At 38.8% G+C, this 17286-nt stretch overlaps 2 protein-coding genes across 2 annotated transcripts; one reads left to right on the top strand and one right to left on the bottom strand.

The window, feature by feature from the left end:
• Positions 1-5820: 5820 nt before the first annotated feature.
• Positions 5821-8559, top strand: LOC139847356 (wall-associated receptor kinase 3-like). The gene is made up of 4 exons (XM_071837019.1): positions 5821-6646; positions 6724-6894; positions 7219-8250; positions 8384-8559. The coding sequence occupies exons 1-4, from the start codon at positions 5821-5823 to the stop codon at positions 8557-8559; spliced, it is 2205 nt and encodes a 734-aa protein (XP_071693120.1).
• A 900-nt stretch (positions 8560-9459) lies between these two features.
• LOC139847696 (VQ motif-containing protein 9-like) lies at positions 9460-10721 on the bottom strand. The gene has a single exon (XM_071837421.1). It carries the CDS (start codon positions 10613-10615, stop codon positions 9761-9763), a length of 855 nt encoding a protein of 284 aa, XP_071693522.1. The 5' UTR covers positions 10616-10721; the 3' UTR covers positions 9460-9760.
• Positions 10722-17286: the final 6565 nt, after the last annotated feature.

The raw sequence follows: 17286 nt of genomic DNA, 5'->3' as shown, positions 1-17286 counted from the left end.
CACGGTCAAACGAAGACGGGTTTGCTTCTGTAATTTTTACCACAACTAAAGGACTCATATACGGAGCCATGGCCACTGGTCTCACCTTATTTCAGTAGGTGTAGAGGCCGTGGTGACTGACCGAACTCAGCCTTTGTTTTAAACTACTTTCTTAAACGAAGCCTACTTTACACCTTTTGTTTGATGATGAATGATGATGACCCTTAAGACCTTATTTACATACTTTTAAACCTATTAGGACGATTTACTGACTTAGTACTATTTGACTTAGGTTGAGGACCCGTTTGGACAACCTTCATTACTTGCTTACTTTCCGAGTCATACTTTACCGCTACTTATTCATTGTGAGTTATAGCTTTCCCTTTTTACTTTAACTTATTTTGGGAACTGAGAATACATGCGGATTTTATGTTTTACATACTAGGCACGAGTACTTAAACTTTATATATGTGTGGGTTATACAACGGCATAAATATTCCCTTTAGCTCGGTAATGTTTAGTCATTGGTTTTTGAACCGGTGAACGCGAATCTTAGATATGGATCCATAGGGTTTGACATCCCCACTCGGGCTAGTCGCGCTAGCAGTCAACGAGTGTTTAATACTTCGTAAATATACTCACTTGCCAAGTGTACATTCAGGGGGTGATATATTATTAAACGTTAAGTAAGTTACCGAGTGCCCACGGTTGAGCATATACTTAAACATACTGATTTGGATTACTATTTTGAAACGCTCGTTGTAGCACTGAAATCTCGTGGCCTACTTACATTACTGTTACACTTAAACTATAGCTCACCAACCTTTGTGTTGACATTTTAAAGCATGTTTTTCTCAGGTGCTTGAGGTTAGCTTCCGCTGTGTACTAGTCTTGCTGTAGACACCCGCTGCTCTAGAGTTGTCACGCATGAACTACTTTACTCTGCATTCAAACTTTAGTACTTTGAACTATGACTTGTAACGACTATTGTGGTCACATACACTTATTATTTGCTTCTACTTAGTGAAGCATGCTTTTGGATTGTAAAACTTTCGATGTTGGTTTAGACATCACTTTATTAAAGAATGCAAACTCTTTTTTTTTTGAAAACGCATATAGTACTTAACCTTGTAATGATCCTGTTGTTGATGGTCCGTACATGATGATTTAGTACGGGGCGTCACAACTGAACTCGTATATGCTTTGTCTTTGAATGAAATGCTGGATTCCTTGCAAGATGCAAGGCACTCTGGTTGTCACAAAATAGAGTGATATTCTCTTGTTTGTGCCCGAGTTCCTCCAACAACATCTTCAACCATACTGCCTCTTTAGTAGCGTGAGTAGCTGCTACATATTCTGCTTCTGTTGTTGATGTCGCCACAACTGACTGCAGTTTTGAAACCCAGCTTACTGTTCCACCACAAAGTGTAAAAACATATGCAGTGGTAGATTTACTTTTATCCATATCACCTGCATAATCTGAATCAACATACCCTTTGACAATAAATTCCGGTTCCCCATAACATAATGCAACATCCAAAGTACCCTTAATGTATTTTAAGATCCTCTTTATCGCATCCCAATGCTCTTTACCAGAATTCGCCATGTACCGACTAACTACTCCCACTGCATGTGCAATGTCTGGTCTTGTACATATCATTGCGAACATTAAACTTCCCACTGCTGATGCATACGGTACGCGAGACATCTCCTTCCTCTCGTATTCACTGCTAGGACATATAACGGAGGATAACTTAAGATTAGTAGGAAGTGGGGTTGAGATTGGCTTACTGTCTTGCATATTGAAACGCTCCAAGATTTTTCTCAAATAATTCTTTTGAGAAAGCCAAATCTTCCTATTATCTTTGTCTCGGTGAATTTGCATCCCTAGAATCTTGTTTGCGGTACCCATGTCTTTCATTTCAAACTCCCTAGCCAATTGAGCCTTCAGCTTATTAATACGATCTTTGTTGGGGCCTGCAACCAACATGTCGTCTACATATAACAGCAAAATGACAAAATCATTGTCCCCAAACCTCTTGAAATATGCACAAGGGTCTGCATAAAGTCTGTTATATTCAAGGCTCATTATGAAAGAATCAAATCTCTTGTACCAACATCTCGCCGCCTGTTTGAGACCATACAGAGATTTCTTTAACCTACAAACCAAGTTCTTTTTTCCTTGTAGTTCAAAATCTTCTGGTTGAAGCATATAAATTTCTTCTTCAAGATTTCCATGAAGAAATACAGTTTTCACATCTAGCTGCTCTAGATGCAAATCAAATGTAGCACACATCGCTAGAACTACTCGAATTGTTGTAAGTCGAACCACAGGAGAAAATATTTCATTAAAGTATGTACCTTCTTTCTGAGCATATCCTTTAACCACCAGTCTTGCACGATACCGCTCCACTTGATCATCGCCATTTCGATTGATCTTATACACCCATTTATTTCTAATAGGTTTTCTACCTTTCGGCAATGGCACAAGTTCCCATGTTTTATTTTTATGAAGAGCTTCAATTTCTTCTTGCATAGCCGTCTTCCACTGAGATGCATCTAAATGATTCAGTGCCTCACGAAGAGTTGTTGGCTCTCCTTCCTCTGTTAGAAGACAATATGCAACATTGCTTTCCATAATATAATCCGAGTGCCACCCTGGACATTTCCTTTCCCGATTAGAAATACGAGTCGATGGAGCTTCATCAACGACTACTTGATTTTCATCGTGCTCTGGTACTGCTTCAGAAGAATCTTTATGAAATTCATTACCCACCTGTATCGGTATAGTTTCTTTTGAAGTGCTAACATTTTCAAGATCTTTGTCTTCCATAAAGACAACATCTCTGCTGATGACTACTTTGTGGACAGTGGGGTCCCATAAGCGATACCCCTTAACTCCGTCAGCATACCCCAAGAACAAACACTTTCTGGACTTCGGATCCAACTTTGTCGTTTCTTGAGAATTGTACATTGCGTACACAGGACTTCCAAATACATGAAGGTCAGAATAATTAACTGGTTTTCCAGTCCACATTTCCATCGGCGATTTCAACTCAATTGCAGTTGATGGTGACCGATTTATCAGGTAACAGGCAGTACTTACTGCTTCTGCCCAGAATGATTTTCCCAAGCTTGCAGTTGCCAACATCGCCCTTGTTCTATCTAATAAGGTTCTGTTCATCCGCTCTGCCACTCCGTTTTGTTGAGGAGTGTATGCCGTCGTGAACTGCCTTTTGATACCTTCTTGTTTGCAGAACTTATCAAATTCATCACCAGTGTATTCTCCTCCATTATCAGTCCTTAAACACTTGATCTTTTTACCAGATTCAAGTTCAACCCGCGCTTTGTAAACTTTGAAAACTTCAAACACATCCGTCTTTCTCTTGATTGGGTACACCCAACATCTCCTAGTATAATCATCAATAAATGATACAAAATACTTTGCTCCTCCTAGGGATTGAACTGGTGCTTGCCACACATCATCCTCATGGTGTGTCCGCGCCCCCATGGAAAGGGATGTTCGTTAGCGGTTCCACAATTGCACATGGGCATTGGTTTGGCATTGATGCAGGTTGTGTGGTGGAAACTGATGTTGTAGCTGATGAAACTTCCAGGGAAAGCCAAACAGGAAGTTGCACCATAAAGTTTCAGCTGGTTGTTCAACAACATGTGCCGAGGTGAAATGCTTGGAATGTGATATTCTAAGTGCTATACTCTTAATGGTGGAGTATGATAATTCCTGTTAAGAGTTATGATTGTCTGTGATGACAATGATTGTCGGGTCTTGACAATATTCGATGAAGATGCAAGTTTTGTCTCTTGGGAGATAATGTCAACGACATGAAGATGAGGATCTTGAAGTTGTCGTCGAGGAAGCGTCTACATCGGTTATCCTTGCAATGTGGAAGCATGGTTATCTTCTTCTATTCAAAAGGTGGAGATTTGTTGGTTTGATTTCTTGGCTAGTAGAAGAAATGTTTTTTGCTTAGTCCCACATCGGTGGATGGAAAGAGTGGGAAGTAATCTCTTTGGTTATAAAAGGAGTTTATGGGATTACTTCAAAATTGCACCAATCAATACACTTTAAGTATTTGATTATTTCTTTCTTTCTTACCCTTGTTTGAGAGTTGTATTAGTTAAATATTTTGGAGAGTGTAGTTGACTTAAGAGAGTCGTCTATATCATTGTAACAATTCGTGATATAGTGTATTTCTCTCTTTGGGGGCCGGTGGTTTTTCTCCTGTTTTGGAGTTTCCACGTTAAATCTTGTGTTGTGTATTGTTCTTATTTCTTTACTATTATTGTTGGGCTGGGTGGTGGGAATTAGCGAGACCGTAATTTCCCAACAATAAATTTTCAAGGCAAACTTCTAAGCATTGGAGTGCAATTAATGAAACAGATACATATTGCCTTTAACATGACAAACAAAAGATACACATTTCATAAATTAGCAAGCATGAGTAGTTCATAGTTTCATACCGTATGGCTGCATTTCTCTCAGACATTTCAATCAAACACTATTTATGCAATTTTAGAATGACTATTAATCTAAGTTTATACCTATATAGTTGCCAACTAACTTCACAAGCCAACCAAACAATGAAGAAGATAACCAACATGATGTCTGAAGTTGAAGTATTACAAGCAGTAGAAGGTAGCCCCAAAGCCACAACGAATATAAATCTCAGTTCTCCAGAAGCATCACGTTCAAGTAACGCCCCTAATATGACCATGCTAATATAAATGGTAGAACCATTAATGATCCAGCATTTAAATCACTTGCCGCAGAGTATTATCTCGTGCAAGCAGGGTATAGACCAGTGCTTAGCTTGAATATATGGTTTTTGATATACAAGCTGTTTCATATAATCCATCAAGTTTTTGCCTTTTTAGTAAAATTTGTTTCCTTGTCTATCTGCCTTGTTTTTATTAGGTAATTAACTTGATTAACTTTGTAAAAATATGTTATGCTTAGAGTGGCATCTAGTCAAGTTATATAAATGCATCAGCAACTTTATTAATTCATGTATGATGTAAACCTTACCATAATCAATAATAAAAATCTCTGGTGTTCAGAAACATATGAAAATCAGTAAAAATTAACATGACCATTATACTGATTGATATTTCTTTAATAAATAATTTCATTCCAGCTTCTTTGTTTGATTGTGGGTCATTCATGAAAGACAAATCCTCATCAAGAAGATGACAAATATTCTTCTTCTATAATATCGAATTAATATTAATATACAATCAAATACATTACTTAGTGACAAAGCAACACATATACATGATACAGACATCGTGTATTTTTTAATACATGTAAATCACATAACACACCTATATTTTTTAATTCAGATACAGGGGAGGGTGATTTATTATACTACTAGAATTTACATTTACAATGAATTCTATACAAACACAAAAGCCAAACAAAGAAATAAAAGACACAGTCCCATTGAGACTTTTAAGTACTTTCTATTCTTGTCGATAGCGTTGAAACAGAAAATAGGACTCGTCAAAACAGATGATAACAAACTTACAAACATGTCACTTTACAAATCTTTCTAAAAAAGGCCAACTCACTTTTTGTAGTATCACTTTGTGTATACTGTGATGTTTTTTTAATAGACACAGAATCATGTTCACTGATATCAACCAATCAAAAGATAACAAGGATGAGTACCTAATTGTAATCACAGTAGCCGGCTTAGTCGTTTTCTCTTGTCTCCAGTTTCTTTCTTGTAGATTACATTCCATCTCCCTATAAGAAATACACATAGTAATTGTAATTAACATACCCAAATAGCTATGAGCCTATACTTATTGCTCCAGATAATGATATTGAGTATAATTCTACAATCAAATTCAAGTAAAGCTCAAGCCATACCTGGTCCTGAGTGCTCTAAAACATGTGGCAATGTTCCTATTCGTTACCCTTTTGGTATAGAAGAAAACTGTTACCTTGATACTTCTTACATGGTAACCTGTAATACGGCCACTGGGACAGCTCGTATATCGGGTATGAGCGTAAATGTGGTAGACATATCAATTGAAGGTCACTTACGCGTTATATCACCAGTCGCTCGTACCTGTTACAACGAGACAAATAAAATATTATCAGAAAACCCGTCGGTAAACTTATCAAGATTTCCCATCTCAATTAGTATGAACAAGATCACAACGCTTGGTTGTGACACTCGCGGGAACATTAAAACCGATCAAGTTTTTCAAGCGGGGTGCCCGACGATGCCTGGAAGTTGCAATGAAATTGTCGGGTCGTGTGCAAGTACGATTGGTTGTTGTCAAGGTACAATAGAACCTGCACAACTTACAAGGTTCCGCTTCAATGTAGAGAGTAACACGGGTAATGTTGGGAAGAAAGATTTTAACAATTGCAGCTATGCATTTATCGAAGAAGATGGCCGGTATAACTTTTCGTCTATTAATTTATATAATTTAAAGAAACAAGATCTTGACTCGTATGAGATGCTGCTAGATTGGACAGTAGGTAATACAAGTTGTCAAGAAGCACAAAAGAACATAAGTAGTTACTTATGTAAGGAGAATAGTAACTGTATTGATGTTAATAATGGTGTGGGCTATCGTTGCAGTTGTTCAGTTGGTTATCAGGGTACTCCGTACCTTAAAAACTGCTGCCTAGGTAATTTATTTCTTTATTTAGCTGTTCTGTTGTTTGACCGTCTAAAACTGTTAGTATGTCTATTTTTTACTGACTAGATGTTGACGAGTGTGAAGACGACCGACTACACAGCTGCACACATTTATGCAACAACACTGATGGAAGTTATACTTGCTATTGTCCGGAGGGGTACAGTGGGGACGGTCGAAAAGATGGTACCCGTTGCACAAAAAATAGGACAAATTTACAGAAACTTGGGGTCTATGTGGGTAAGTTTGTCCTTCAATTTATGTACACAACTGTATCAAGGAGGCTCATTAATCTTGATGTTCCCGTAGTGGACAAAACATATACCACTTGTGCTCCTAACTCATTGAGGTTGCGTAACGTCTTGCGTTTGAACCTCATGAGAGTTTTCCAAGTTGCCTTGTTACCTCCTGGGTGCGGATCCCGTAGCTTCCTCCCCACATATGGCACCAATATGATTGGGTGAGTGGCTCCACTTCTGGTGAGCTCCGCCAGTGACTTCCTAACTGTTATTAAAAAAAAATGATACGATAAGAAACTAATAACCGACCGCATATGTCATGCAGGCATTAGCATGGGTGTTATAGTGACATCACTAACGATGTTTCTTTCCTATTGCTTGTTTAAACAACGCCGCATTGCTAAGAAAAAAGAAACCATGTTTAAAAGAAACGGAGGTACGATTTTCGAGAAGTTACTCTCTGAATGCGAAGGATCGACACAAATCGTCAAAATTTTCACTGAGGAGGAACTCAAGAAAGCAACCAACAACTTCAATTCAAACAACATTGTTGGTCAAGGAGCTTTTGGAACTGTTTACAAAGGGATTTTGATAGATAACACCGAAGTTGCGATTAAGAAGTCAAAGGTTGTTGACCCGAACCAAATTGGACAGTTTGTTAACGAGGTGGTACTTTTGTCTCAAATCAACCATCCAAATATCGTAAAGCTCGTGGGCTGCTGTCTTGAAACAGACGTACCGTTACTAGCTTATGAGTATATAGTCAACGAGACTTTGTACCACCAACTACACGGGAAGTCTCACGGGGCTTCGTTGACTTGGTCAACGAGGTTAAATCTAGCGGTTGAAACTGCAGGAGCTCTTGCTTATATGCATTCTACTACTAAAATCATACATAGAGATATCAAATCATCTAATATACTACTGAATGAGGACTATACAGCCAAAGTTTCCGACTTTGGAATATCACGTTCTGTTCATAACAACAAAATGCAAGTGTCGACAGCTGTTCAAGGGACTATTGGATATATAGACCCTGAATACTTCAGTTCGGGTATCTTAACTGAGAAGAGTGACGTTTATAGCTTTGGGGTTGTACTAGTTGAGCTTCTCACTGGGAAAAAAATTAATTCTGGGGCAAATAAAACGTACCGATCTCTAGTAGATCTGTTTGTTGTGTTACTGAATGAGGATCATTTGAATGACATCATCGATGATCAAGTGAAGATTGACGCTACTGCTGATCAACTTAATCGAGTTGCTCAGATTGTTAAGTCGTGTGTTGCTCCCGAAGGAAAGGCAAGGCCTACAATGCAACAAGTGAAGGATGAGCTTGCGGGTCTGCAATTAGATTTAGGTTTGCGTTGTACAAATCGGGAATCTGTAAGTTTCTGTTCTGCCGACTCAGATGTACCGGGAACCTCGAGTACGCGTTATTTTTAGTTAAAGGTTGTTTAAAATTGTAATTTCCATTGCATTGTAATATGTAGGTACTCTATTGCATTTGATATCTAATTTTAGTGTTCAACTTTTAGAGATAAAAAACATACAGACGATACAAGAATTACGGATGTTCATCGGTTCAAAAGGTTGTGCTCACCACGAGGCCACAACGTGTGCGGTGTGGGTTGTGGTTGTGAACACGGGACGAGAACTTAAAAAGTGACACCAAAACCCGTTTACCGTTATAACTGTTCTAACAAAATACAACAATCTAAACTCTAAAGTTTAAAACGTAGGTACAATAATAAATACTGTGACACAAGGAAGATGTTAATGCACCAGTCAAATGTATGGCCCACAAGTCAAAACATGAAGGGGACCAACCAAGAGCAAAAATCTAAAGCTAGATTTACTTGCACTCGAAAAGATCTTTTTGGGTCACAAACAATCTGCATCATGTGCAAATAATTTCAAACCAGAAAAAATCCACGGGGTCCCTAACAATGCAATCGTCAGATTGACATCATTAAAATGCATCCAGTGCCCTAAAATGGTCACAACTATTGCCATTTTGTTCCTGTCTGAAAAGATGACATGTTTCATACTTTTTAATTTTACAAACCTTGAATCAATCAAATATATACAGAACAGAACAAGTAAATTTTTTTTGGCGAAAAACATATACGGAGTATCAAACAACCATCATGTGAATCTAATTTCATGTTCATAGCAAACAAATCTTGCAGCTTAGAATAACAGAATTGTGATGTTGAATGTGCTACGAAGTACACGTTACAGGTGTATCACTAGCCACAAATTATAATGTTAATTCATGACAGGTCTTAAATATTGAAATTTTACCATTCGTGTTAGCCACATATCAAAATCTTTACCATACACGAGTCGAACATTAAGGATCAAGCATTTATCCAACCAACGGTTAAAGCTTTAACCTTTTTATGTGAAAATCAACAGTTCCTCATCCCAATTAGTCTTATCTTGACAAGTTGCAAAGCATAGATATTATCAGATGTCATAACACTCTAACATATATATAGAAAGTCAAATTACACAATCTAATCAAAACTCGGTACAAATTAAACAAAAAAAAATTGAAAAGATATGCTGAAAATTCCTCAAATCATTAATCTTAGTAGTAAAAACAATAATCCATTCATGTACATAACATATCTTCAATCAAATTTCACAACTAATTTTGCAACACTGATCTTTCCCCAAATTTCAAACTTAAACATACACAAAATTATCTCTAATTCATTTGCATTGTACATGTATTCCACCTCACTAGATCAGTAGCTACCAAAACCACAACTTTTAAAAATAAAAGAAATTTACCATTTTTATGGATTAAGAACAATTTACCATTTTGCTCTTAACTAATTGCTTCATTTTCACAATGATTTTCATCTAGGGCTTGGTGCCGGTGGTGCCGAAGACAGCGGCGTTAATTGTTGAAATCCGAATTGATTTGTCGGTGAAAACGGATGTCCAGGCGATAACATCGGAGGTAAGCACCCGAACGGCAGCGGAGACGACGGCGCCGGAAAATCGGGTCCCTGAGGTAGTACCTGATTAAATCCGGTAACGTTCGTCTGAAAGCACCTCATGTAAGCCGAGATCGGGGATTCAGCCGTCGCGTGTACCGCCGGCAACGGAGGCAACGGCGATAAAGGCTGATGGTGTGGCCGTTGACCGGCAAAGAAGTTCCCGATAGCTGGTCTGAAGTTAGGGATTGCGGCGGAACTTGCGGCGGCTGGAGGCCGGTTACCGATGTGTTCAAGTGGCGGCGGTCGGATTCGTTGTAACCTAGAGCTTTGTGGTTTTACGGGTTGAACCGGGTTTGAAGGTAAACGTTCGTGAGCAGGTGAACCGGTGAGTTTTTGAACAACGTCTCGGAAATCGCTTTTGCTGACGTTGTAAACCGGTGGTTGATGCTGTTGCTGTTGTTGTTGGTGGTGGTTGTAATGAAGATTGGAGGGCTGAGATTCATTTGGTTGATCTAAGATCAATGGTGGTTGATGATGAGGGATTTGATGATGATGATGAGGATGATGATGATTTTGGGGGTCAAATTCAAAGGGCTTTTTAATAGGGGGTTTTGAAATCTTGTGTGAAAATTTGTTAATTTGTAAGTAATGATCTTTGTTATTATTAGTAGTAGCAGCAGTAGTTGAAGAATCGAGGTTAGGGTTAGGGTTTGTAATTGGGTTTATAGGAGAAGATTCTTGTTGCCCAGATGAATGACAGCCTTTATCCATCAGTGAATCTTACTACGACACCCACTCACTCACTGAGACGCACAGTTAAATATATATATATCTCTCTCTCTATCTACCACAAACACAACGAGATTTTTAATAGGGACAGAGGTATTTTACATATGATAGATAGATGAGAGATTGCGAGAGAGCGCATAGTAGATATTAAAATTGGTTGAATTCGGATAATTTAACTGCATTTTTAACCAATCTTATTGGTCGACAATTCGTATGCGACTGCATTTTTTATCATATACGATATACCACTAGACTAGATAGATCACCAAACGGCAAACGTGACTTAAACAATTATATTGTAGAGGGCTCTAAGACCATTTTTAATCAAGCGCTAAGAAGATTCCGTCAGACAAGGTGGCGATTTTTGACGACTCTGATGTCGTTAACGGAGTGTCAGAGGTGATGAAGTAGGGGCGTTAGTCGAGGGATTGAGGGAAAAAAGGATCAAAGTATCAAACACATGCAGCGCGAATTGATTGGTGGAAAAAATATAGTCGTTTTCAAATGGTTTTATAGTCGTTTCACACTTTTTTCAAACTTAATAAAGTTATCTATTTAAACCTCTCAACAGTTCTCATTTTTACACACCAAAACATTCAATTTCTACCCTTTTTTATACATTCTAATTTTAATATTTATATAATTATGGCATCTGTAACATCCCGTGATTTTCCGTTTAATTTATTTTAACACCGTCTTTTTTTTTATATAATATCTTTCGTTATTCAAATTTGTATCTTTCGTTAACTAACGTTCATAATATTCTCGTTATCTAATTATAAAGTCATCCGTTACTCGAACGTTTTTAAAATATTCGTTGGGTTAATTCCCGCACCCGCTTTGAAACTCGAGGGACCGAGATTGCCAAATGGGCAAACTAGTTGACTAGGTCAACTAGTCAACCCACTTACCACATCCATTCATTTCATCTCCACCTCCCACCTTCATCCTCCTCTTTCTCTCTACTTCCCATTTTTGAACTCAAAACCCTCAAACATAAAATCATCATCTAAATCCGATTGGAGAAGCAAACATCAAAACAAATTACATTTTCGTGATCCTCTCTTCATCCTCTACATTTTGATACCAATATCATCAAGTTTGGGTAACATTTCTAAAACTCTGTATTTCTCTAAATTCGTGTTTTTGACTTGAAATGGTGTTAGTTAGTGTCTATGGCTCATTGTGATGTCGTGTATGTAATTTGTATGCTCGATTTGTTGTCTTTGGTGTAACTAGCTTGAATATGAAAATTGCTTGCTTAATCTTTGATTTTGGATGATTAAAAGTTGTTTAATTGTTAAAGTTCATGTATTAAATGTGTTACTAGCATCATTAGCTTCAAATTGATGTGTAGGTTGATTAAGAAAACTTCAAAAACATGATTATTGATTTTGAGATGTTTGACTAGGGTTTGATAGTTCTTGACATGAATTTTTGGATGCTTGAATGTCATGGAATGTTAATTGTTAGTGTTTAGTAGTAATGTATGCTTCGTTACCTTCAAAACGGCATATCATATGTGTGAATTGGTTTCCCGAAACTCAAAATGCGATTGATGAACTTGAAACTTTGAAAATGGACTTTTATTGTTCGCTTGATGAGATTTCGGCTATTGTAAATGATGTTATTGTTGGACCATAAGTGCTTAGTTGTATTCCTCGTCAAAATACCTTTCCAACGATATATGATAGGCATTATAAGTGTTTGCGGGTCAATTGTTGTGTTAGAATTGATTTTGGCTCGTGCATACTTGGGAAAAACAGAAACAGACCTGCACAGATGGTGGCGCGGCGCGCCCCATACCCGCGCGGCGCGCAGATGTGCCTGGTCAGATTCTGACCTCCTCGTCCCATTTCACGTGAAATGTTTGATGACCTACGGACCTCCGATTCACATGAAACTTGTTTTAATATACTTGTATATGAATAATTAGCATAGAAAATTTGTCCGGGACCCGACCCGAACGTGTTGACTTTTGTTGACTTTGACCGACCAAAGTTTGACTTTTTGTCAAACTTAACCAAATGATTATGCAACCCTCCTAACTTGTTTATATACTTGTACCTTGCATGAAACTTGACAATTTGATTTCACATGCTACATAATCGAGTCGTAACGAGCCATAGGACTAATTGAACAACTTTGACCTTTCGTGACTATCGTTATTGATACAACCTAATTGTTTAGGTCGAGACTAGCATTGTTCTTTGCACGTTTACTCGTCGAAGTACTTTATTAACTCTTGCGCTCAAGGTGAGATCATAGTCCCACCTTTTCAACAACTTTTATACTTTTAAATCGTGGGCTGAGAAAACATATACTTTGTTACATCTTGTACTACTTACTTTTATGTTTTGAACACAAGTGTGAAAACAAACATTCCACGTGCGAGTTAGAACAAAAATGCCTCAATTCGATTATCATTAGTTACACTTGCAGGGTGTAAGCGAGAACTTATATTGTGTGGCCATACGGGTTTAACAAACCCTCATTCGGACGGTTCGCTACCGTTATGCGGATGAAATATATTTTTGTGTTTTAGTGTGGGTTCTAGTACTGTGTGATGGGGTAACGTTGGTTAAGTTTTGATAATTGAGTGCTCGCGTATAACAACACTTTTGGAATGCAAATGATTTGGATAATCTACGTTATGGAAATACAAAATCTTGTGGTTCAAAAACAACGTTTAATACTTACTAAACCTATGATTTCACCAACGTTTTCGTTGACAGATTCTTCTATGTTTTCTCAGGTTTTGAATGCTTAGTGATACATGCTTCCGCACTCTTTTGATACTTGCTTGGATGTCGAGTATACATGCATTTTGGAGCATCTTTTGAACTTATTTAAACTGTGTCGCATAGTTTTCATTTGTACTTATAACGTTGTAACTTAACTTGTGGTCAATTATCTTTGTAAACTTTGAAACAATCTTTACACTTGAATGGATGCGACATATTTTGGGTCAAACGTCTGTTTTAAAGACTTATGACCAGGTAATGGGACCTACGTAGTCGACGCCGTCACTTGACGATTTGTCGGGGTCGCTACAAGTGGTATCAGAGCCTTGGTTGTAGGGATTTAGAGTTCATTTGTGTCCACCCCGAGTCATAGGGTACATAGGTGAATCTAGACTACAACCGGCATATAGACTGAAGTAGGAATTACTTGACTATTTGTGCATTTATACTCGAACTCTTCTATCATATCTAACTCGTATTCGATCTTGATCTTACGTTGATAAATTTTGTTGACGCGCCACCTTGACTTTATGAGGTAATGTTAAATGCACATGAGAATCAGGGTAATATAATTTCCGGGATTATATTACGGTGATTCATATGGACATTCCGACATTATGACATAAAGAATTTAAGGCGAGTCAAGGAAAATTTTCTCTACATCATCATTCCCTATCATGATTAGTATTATTGAGAATACTAATCAACGATATTCTTGTGTCTTGAAGGAACAATGCCTCCCCGTCGCGGGCCACGTAATGAAACTTCCGAACAAGCTTTTCAACGCATGATAGCCACCGCCATAGGTGCGGCTATGGCTAGTATCTCCTCCGACATCAATAACAACCACAACCACAACAACCATGGAGCCGGTAATTCAAACGAGGGTTGCTCCTACAAAACTTTCATGGGGTGCAAACCTCACACCTTCGATGGGACCGGAGGACCGGTTGTGCTCACCCGATGGTTTGAGCAAACAGAAGCCGTTTTTAGCATAAGCGGTTGTCGGGACCAAGACAAAGTCAAATATTCCACCCACACTTTTGCCGGTATCGCCCTCACATGGTGGAATACGTATGTGCTGTCGGTGGGTATCGATGAAGCTCACACTCTCTCATGGGCCGACTTAAAGAAAAAGATGATCACCGAATACTTCCCGCGCGAAGAGACCCGTAAGCTCGAACACGAACTAAGAACTTTAAAAGCGGTCGGGAATGACCTAAAGGCATATAATCAACGATTTTCTGAGCTATCCTTGATGTGCCCAAACCTCGTGACCCCCGAACCTCTAAGGGTTGAACTTTACATGGATGGTCTTCCCAAGAACATCAAACAAGGAGTAATGTCATCCAAACCCAGTAATCACCAAGAGGCCCTGAATATGGCCCGTCAATTGATCGAAACGGTAGACGAGATTGAAGTGCCGGCACCTAAAGCCGAGGATGAGTCGGGTGACAACAAAAGAAAATGGGAAGCCCCCCAATCGAGTAACTACAACAACAACTTTTCCAAGGAACCTCTCACCCCCGTCGGCAAGAAAAGTTATGCCGGGACACGACCTTTTTGCAACAAATGCCACAAGCATCATTTTGGTGAATGTGGCAAGCTAATTTGCCATCGGTGCCAAGGTAGTGGTCATATTGCCAAGTATTGTGGAAGTACCGCCCCCGTCACTCAAAAGGGGCCCGACGCACCAAAGCCGAGTATTTGCTACAAATGTGGCCAATCGGGTCATTTTAGGAATGAATGCCCAAAGAATAAAGCAAAAACCAACGCGCGCCGTTGAACTTACAACATCGACACCTAGGATGCCCGAGACGATGATGGACTAGTCACGGGTACGTTTCTTCACAACAAACCGTATATTTCATACTTATTCGATTCGAGTACCGTTAGACGTTTTATAACCAAGGATTTGACTCGTGCTCTTTATATTCCACCTCTTTCCCCCAGATACTACTTAGACGATTTAAGCGACCAACGGAAAAATATTGTGTGCCTATAAATATTATCGGAGGATATACGTTAAGAAATTGAACTCGACACCAATAGAACTAAGGAACTCAAAACCTATTCATTAAGGAGAAATTGTTTCCCTACAACTAGGTATAGATTATTGTGAACCGAGTAATTTTCGGTTGGAAACCGATACCCTCTTCCTCGTATCCATTACCTCATGATTATTTGCGTGGATCCCGTGTATTCCAAATCGACCTCCGTTCCGGTTATCATCAATTGGGGGATTAAGGGAGACGATGTCTCCTAAGCCATCTTCCGAACTCACAACGTTAGTTGTAAATCTCTCTTGGTACCATTCGATTTATCCAAGGCACGCCCGTATCCACAAACCTCTCGAACCTCGTATGCAAATTCATATAGACTAATTCGTTATCGTATTTATAGATGATATCTTGACCTATCCAAGTAAAGAAGGAAAACTTTAAACCTCTCCGTGTTCGCACCTTGAGCGTGATTCTTCACACCAACATTTCTAGTTAAAAATCGTATAGCAACAGATGGAACTCAAACATGGAAATATTTCTACTTGAACGCCGAAAGGCATACTCTCTCGACTCAAAATCAACGTAACTAAAATTCGTTATTTTGCGCGAAGAATTCGAATACTAAATTGTGGATCCGATCAACTTTCTCGTCATCACGTACCACACTACATACCTATGTTATTTCACCGTTACCGTCTGATATTACTGGAATTTAAGATAACACACAATCCAACGATACTTCACTCTTCTTTGACTTAACGCCCTTGTATTTCTGATAATCGGCCAACTATTATTCAACCCCGAACTATACAACCACGTGTACTATCTCGTTTCTCTTTCAGACTTCAACTTTTGACAACTAGAGGCACGTTATGGCAACCTCGAGATGCAAGCTCATCCTATTCTAAGTCCTCATTTCACTCCTATCTTTATCGCTCGCATTTCCGTTTAAAGAAACTCCTTGTAACATTTCTCCATGGATAGAGAAATTCATCATATTACATTAGTATTCGCCACGAGGGTGAATAGTCCTAACGAACATTTTTCGAACCCTAACTGACTTGTTCAAACGTATCTTAATAGATTCTATTCCAACACGGTGTATCTTTGTCAATTATTCCGTATCGGAATACTCGTTTCACTTCTAGTTTTACAAAAAAAAAAAAACCTTGGAAACCCGCTTAGACATGAGTACCGCGTACCACCCATAAACAGACGAACCGAACAAACGAACGATTTACGTCTTCGAAAGACATGTTTCAAACTTGCATGGTCGCTTTTAGTAGATCCCTCTTACAACAGTAGTTACCACTCGTGTGTTCACACGCACTTTCCGAAACCCTATATGACCGCTAATGTCATACCCCTATTCGTTGGACCAAAGCATGTGGCAAACAAAACACCGAATCTTAACTCATCCAAGAAACAACAATTGAGATAATCCAAGTCCGAGAAGGGCTCGAGACGACCCGTAGTCGCCCAAAAGAGTCATACCAAACTTAGATGAAAACCTCACAAATCCCAGTGTGTAACCGCGTAATATTGAGAAACCGCACCTTGGAAAGGTGTAATCCATTTTGGGAAATCGAGAAAGGCTATATCCGCAATATCGAACCTTTTGAAACCTTGGGGCGTATTGGAACCGCTTCCTATCGTTTAGAACTTCCGACTCAATTAAGTTTCCGTTTACCCTACATTTCGTGTAACAAACTTAGAAACGTGTCCTGCGGAACAGGAACGTGCAATCCTTCTAGATGCACCAACTATTGATGACAAACTCCTCCGCATAGGAAAAACCGGCTGAACTTGTGGATCGTAAAACCAAGCCCTAATACAACGTAACACCCCGACTATCCGGATTCGTGGAATGTCCAAGAAAGTACCTTCAATCATTCGTAGAGTTACT

Source organism: Rutidosis leptorrhynchoides, chromosome 5, assembly GCF_046630445.1.
Source record: "Rutidosis leptorrhynchoides isolate AG116_Rl617_1_P2 chromosome 5, CSIRO_AGI_Rlap_v1, whole genome shotgun sequence".
NCBI lineage: Eukaryota > Viridiplantae > Streptophyta > Magnoliopsida > Asterales > Asteraceae > Rutidosis > Rutidosis leptorrhynchoides.
The sequence above is the reverse complement of the archived record's forward strand: the minus strand, read 5'-3'. Positions and strand labels throughout refer to the sequence as shown.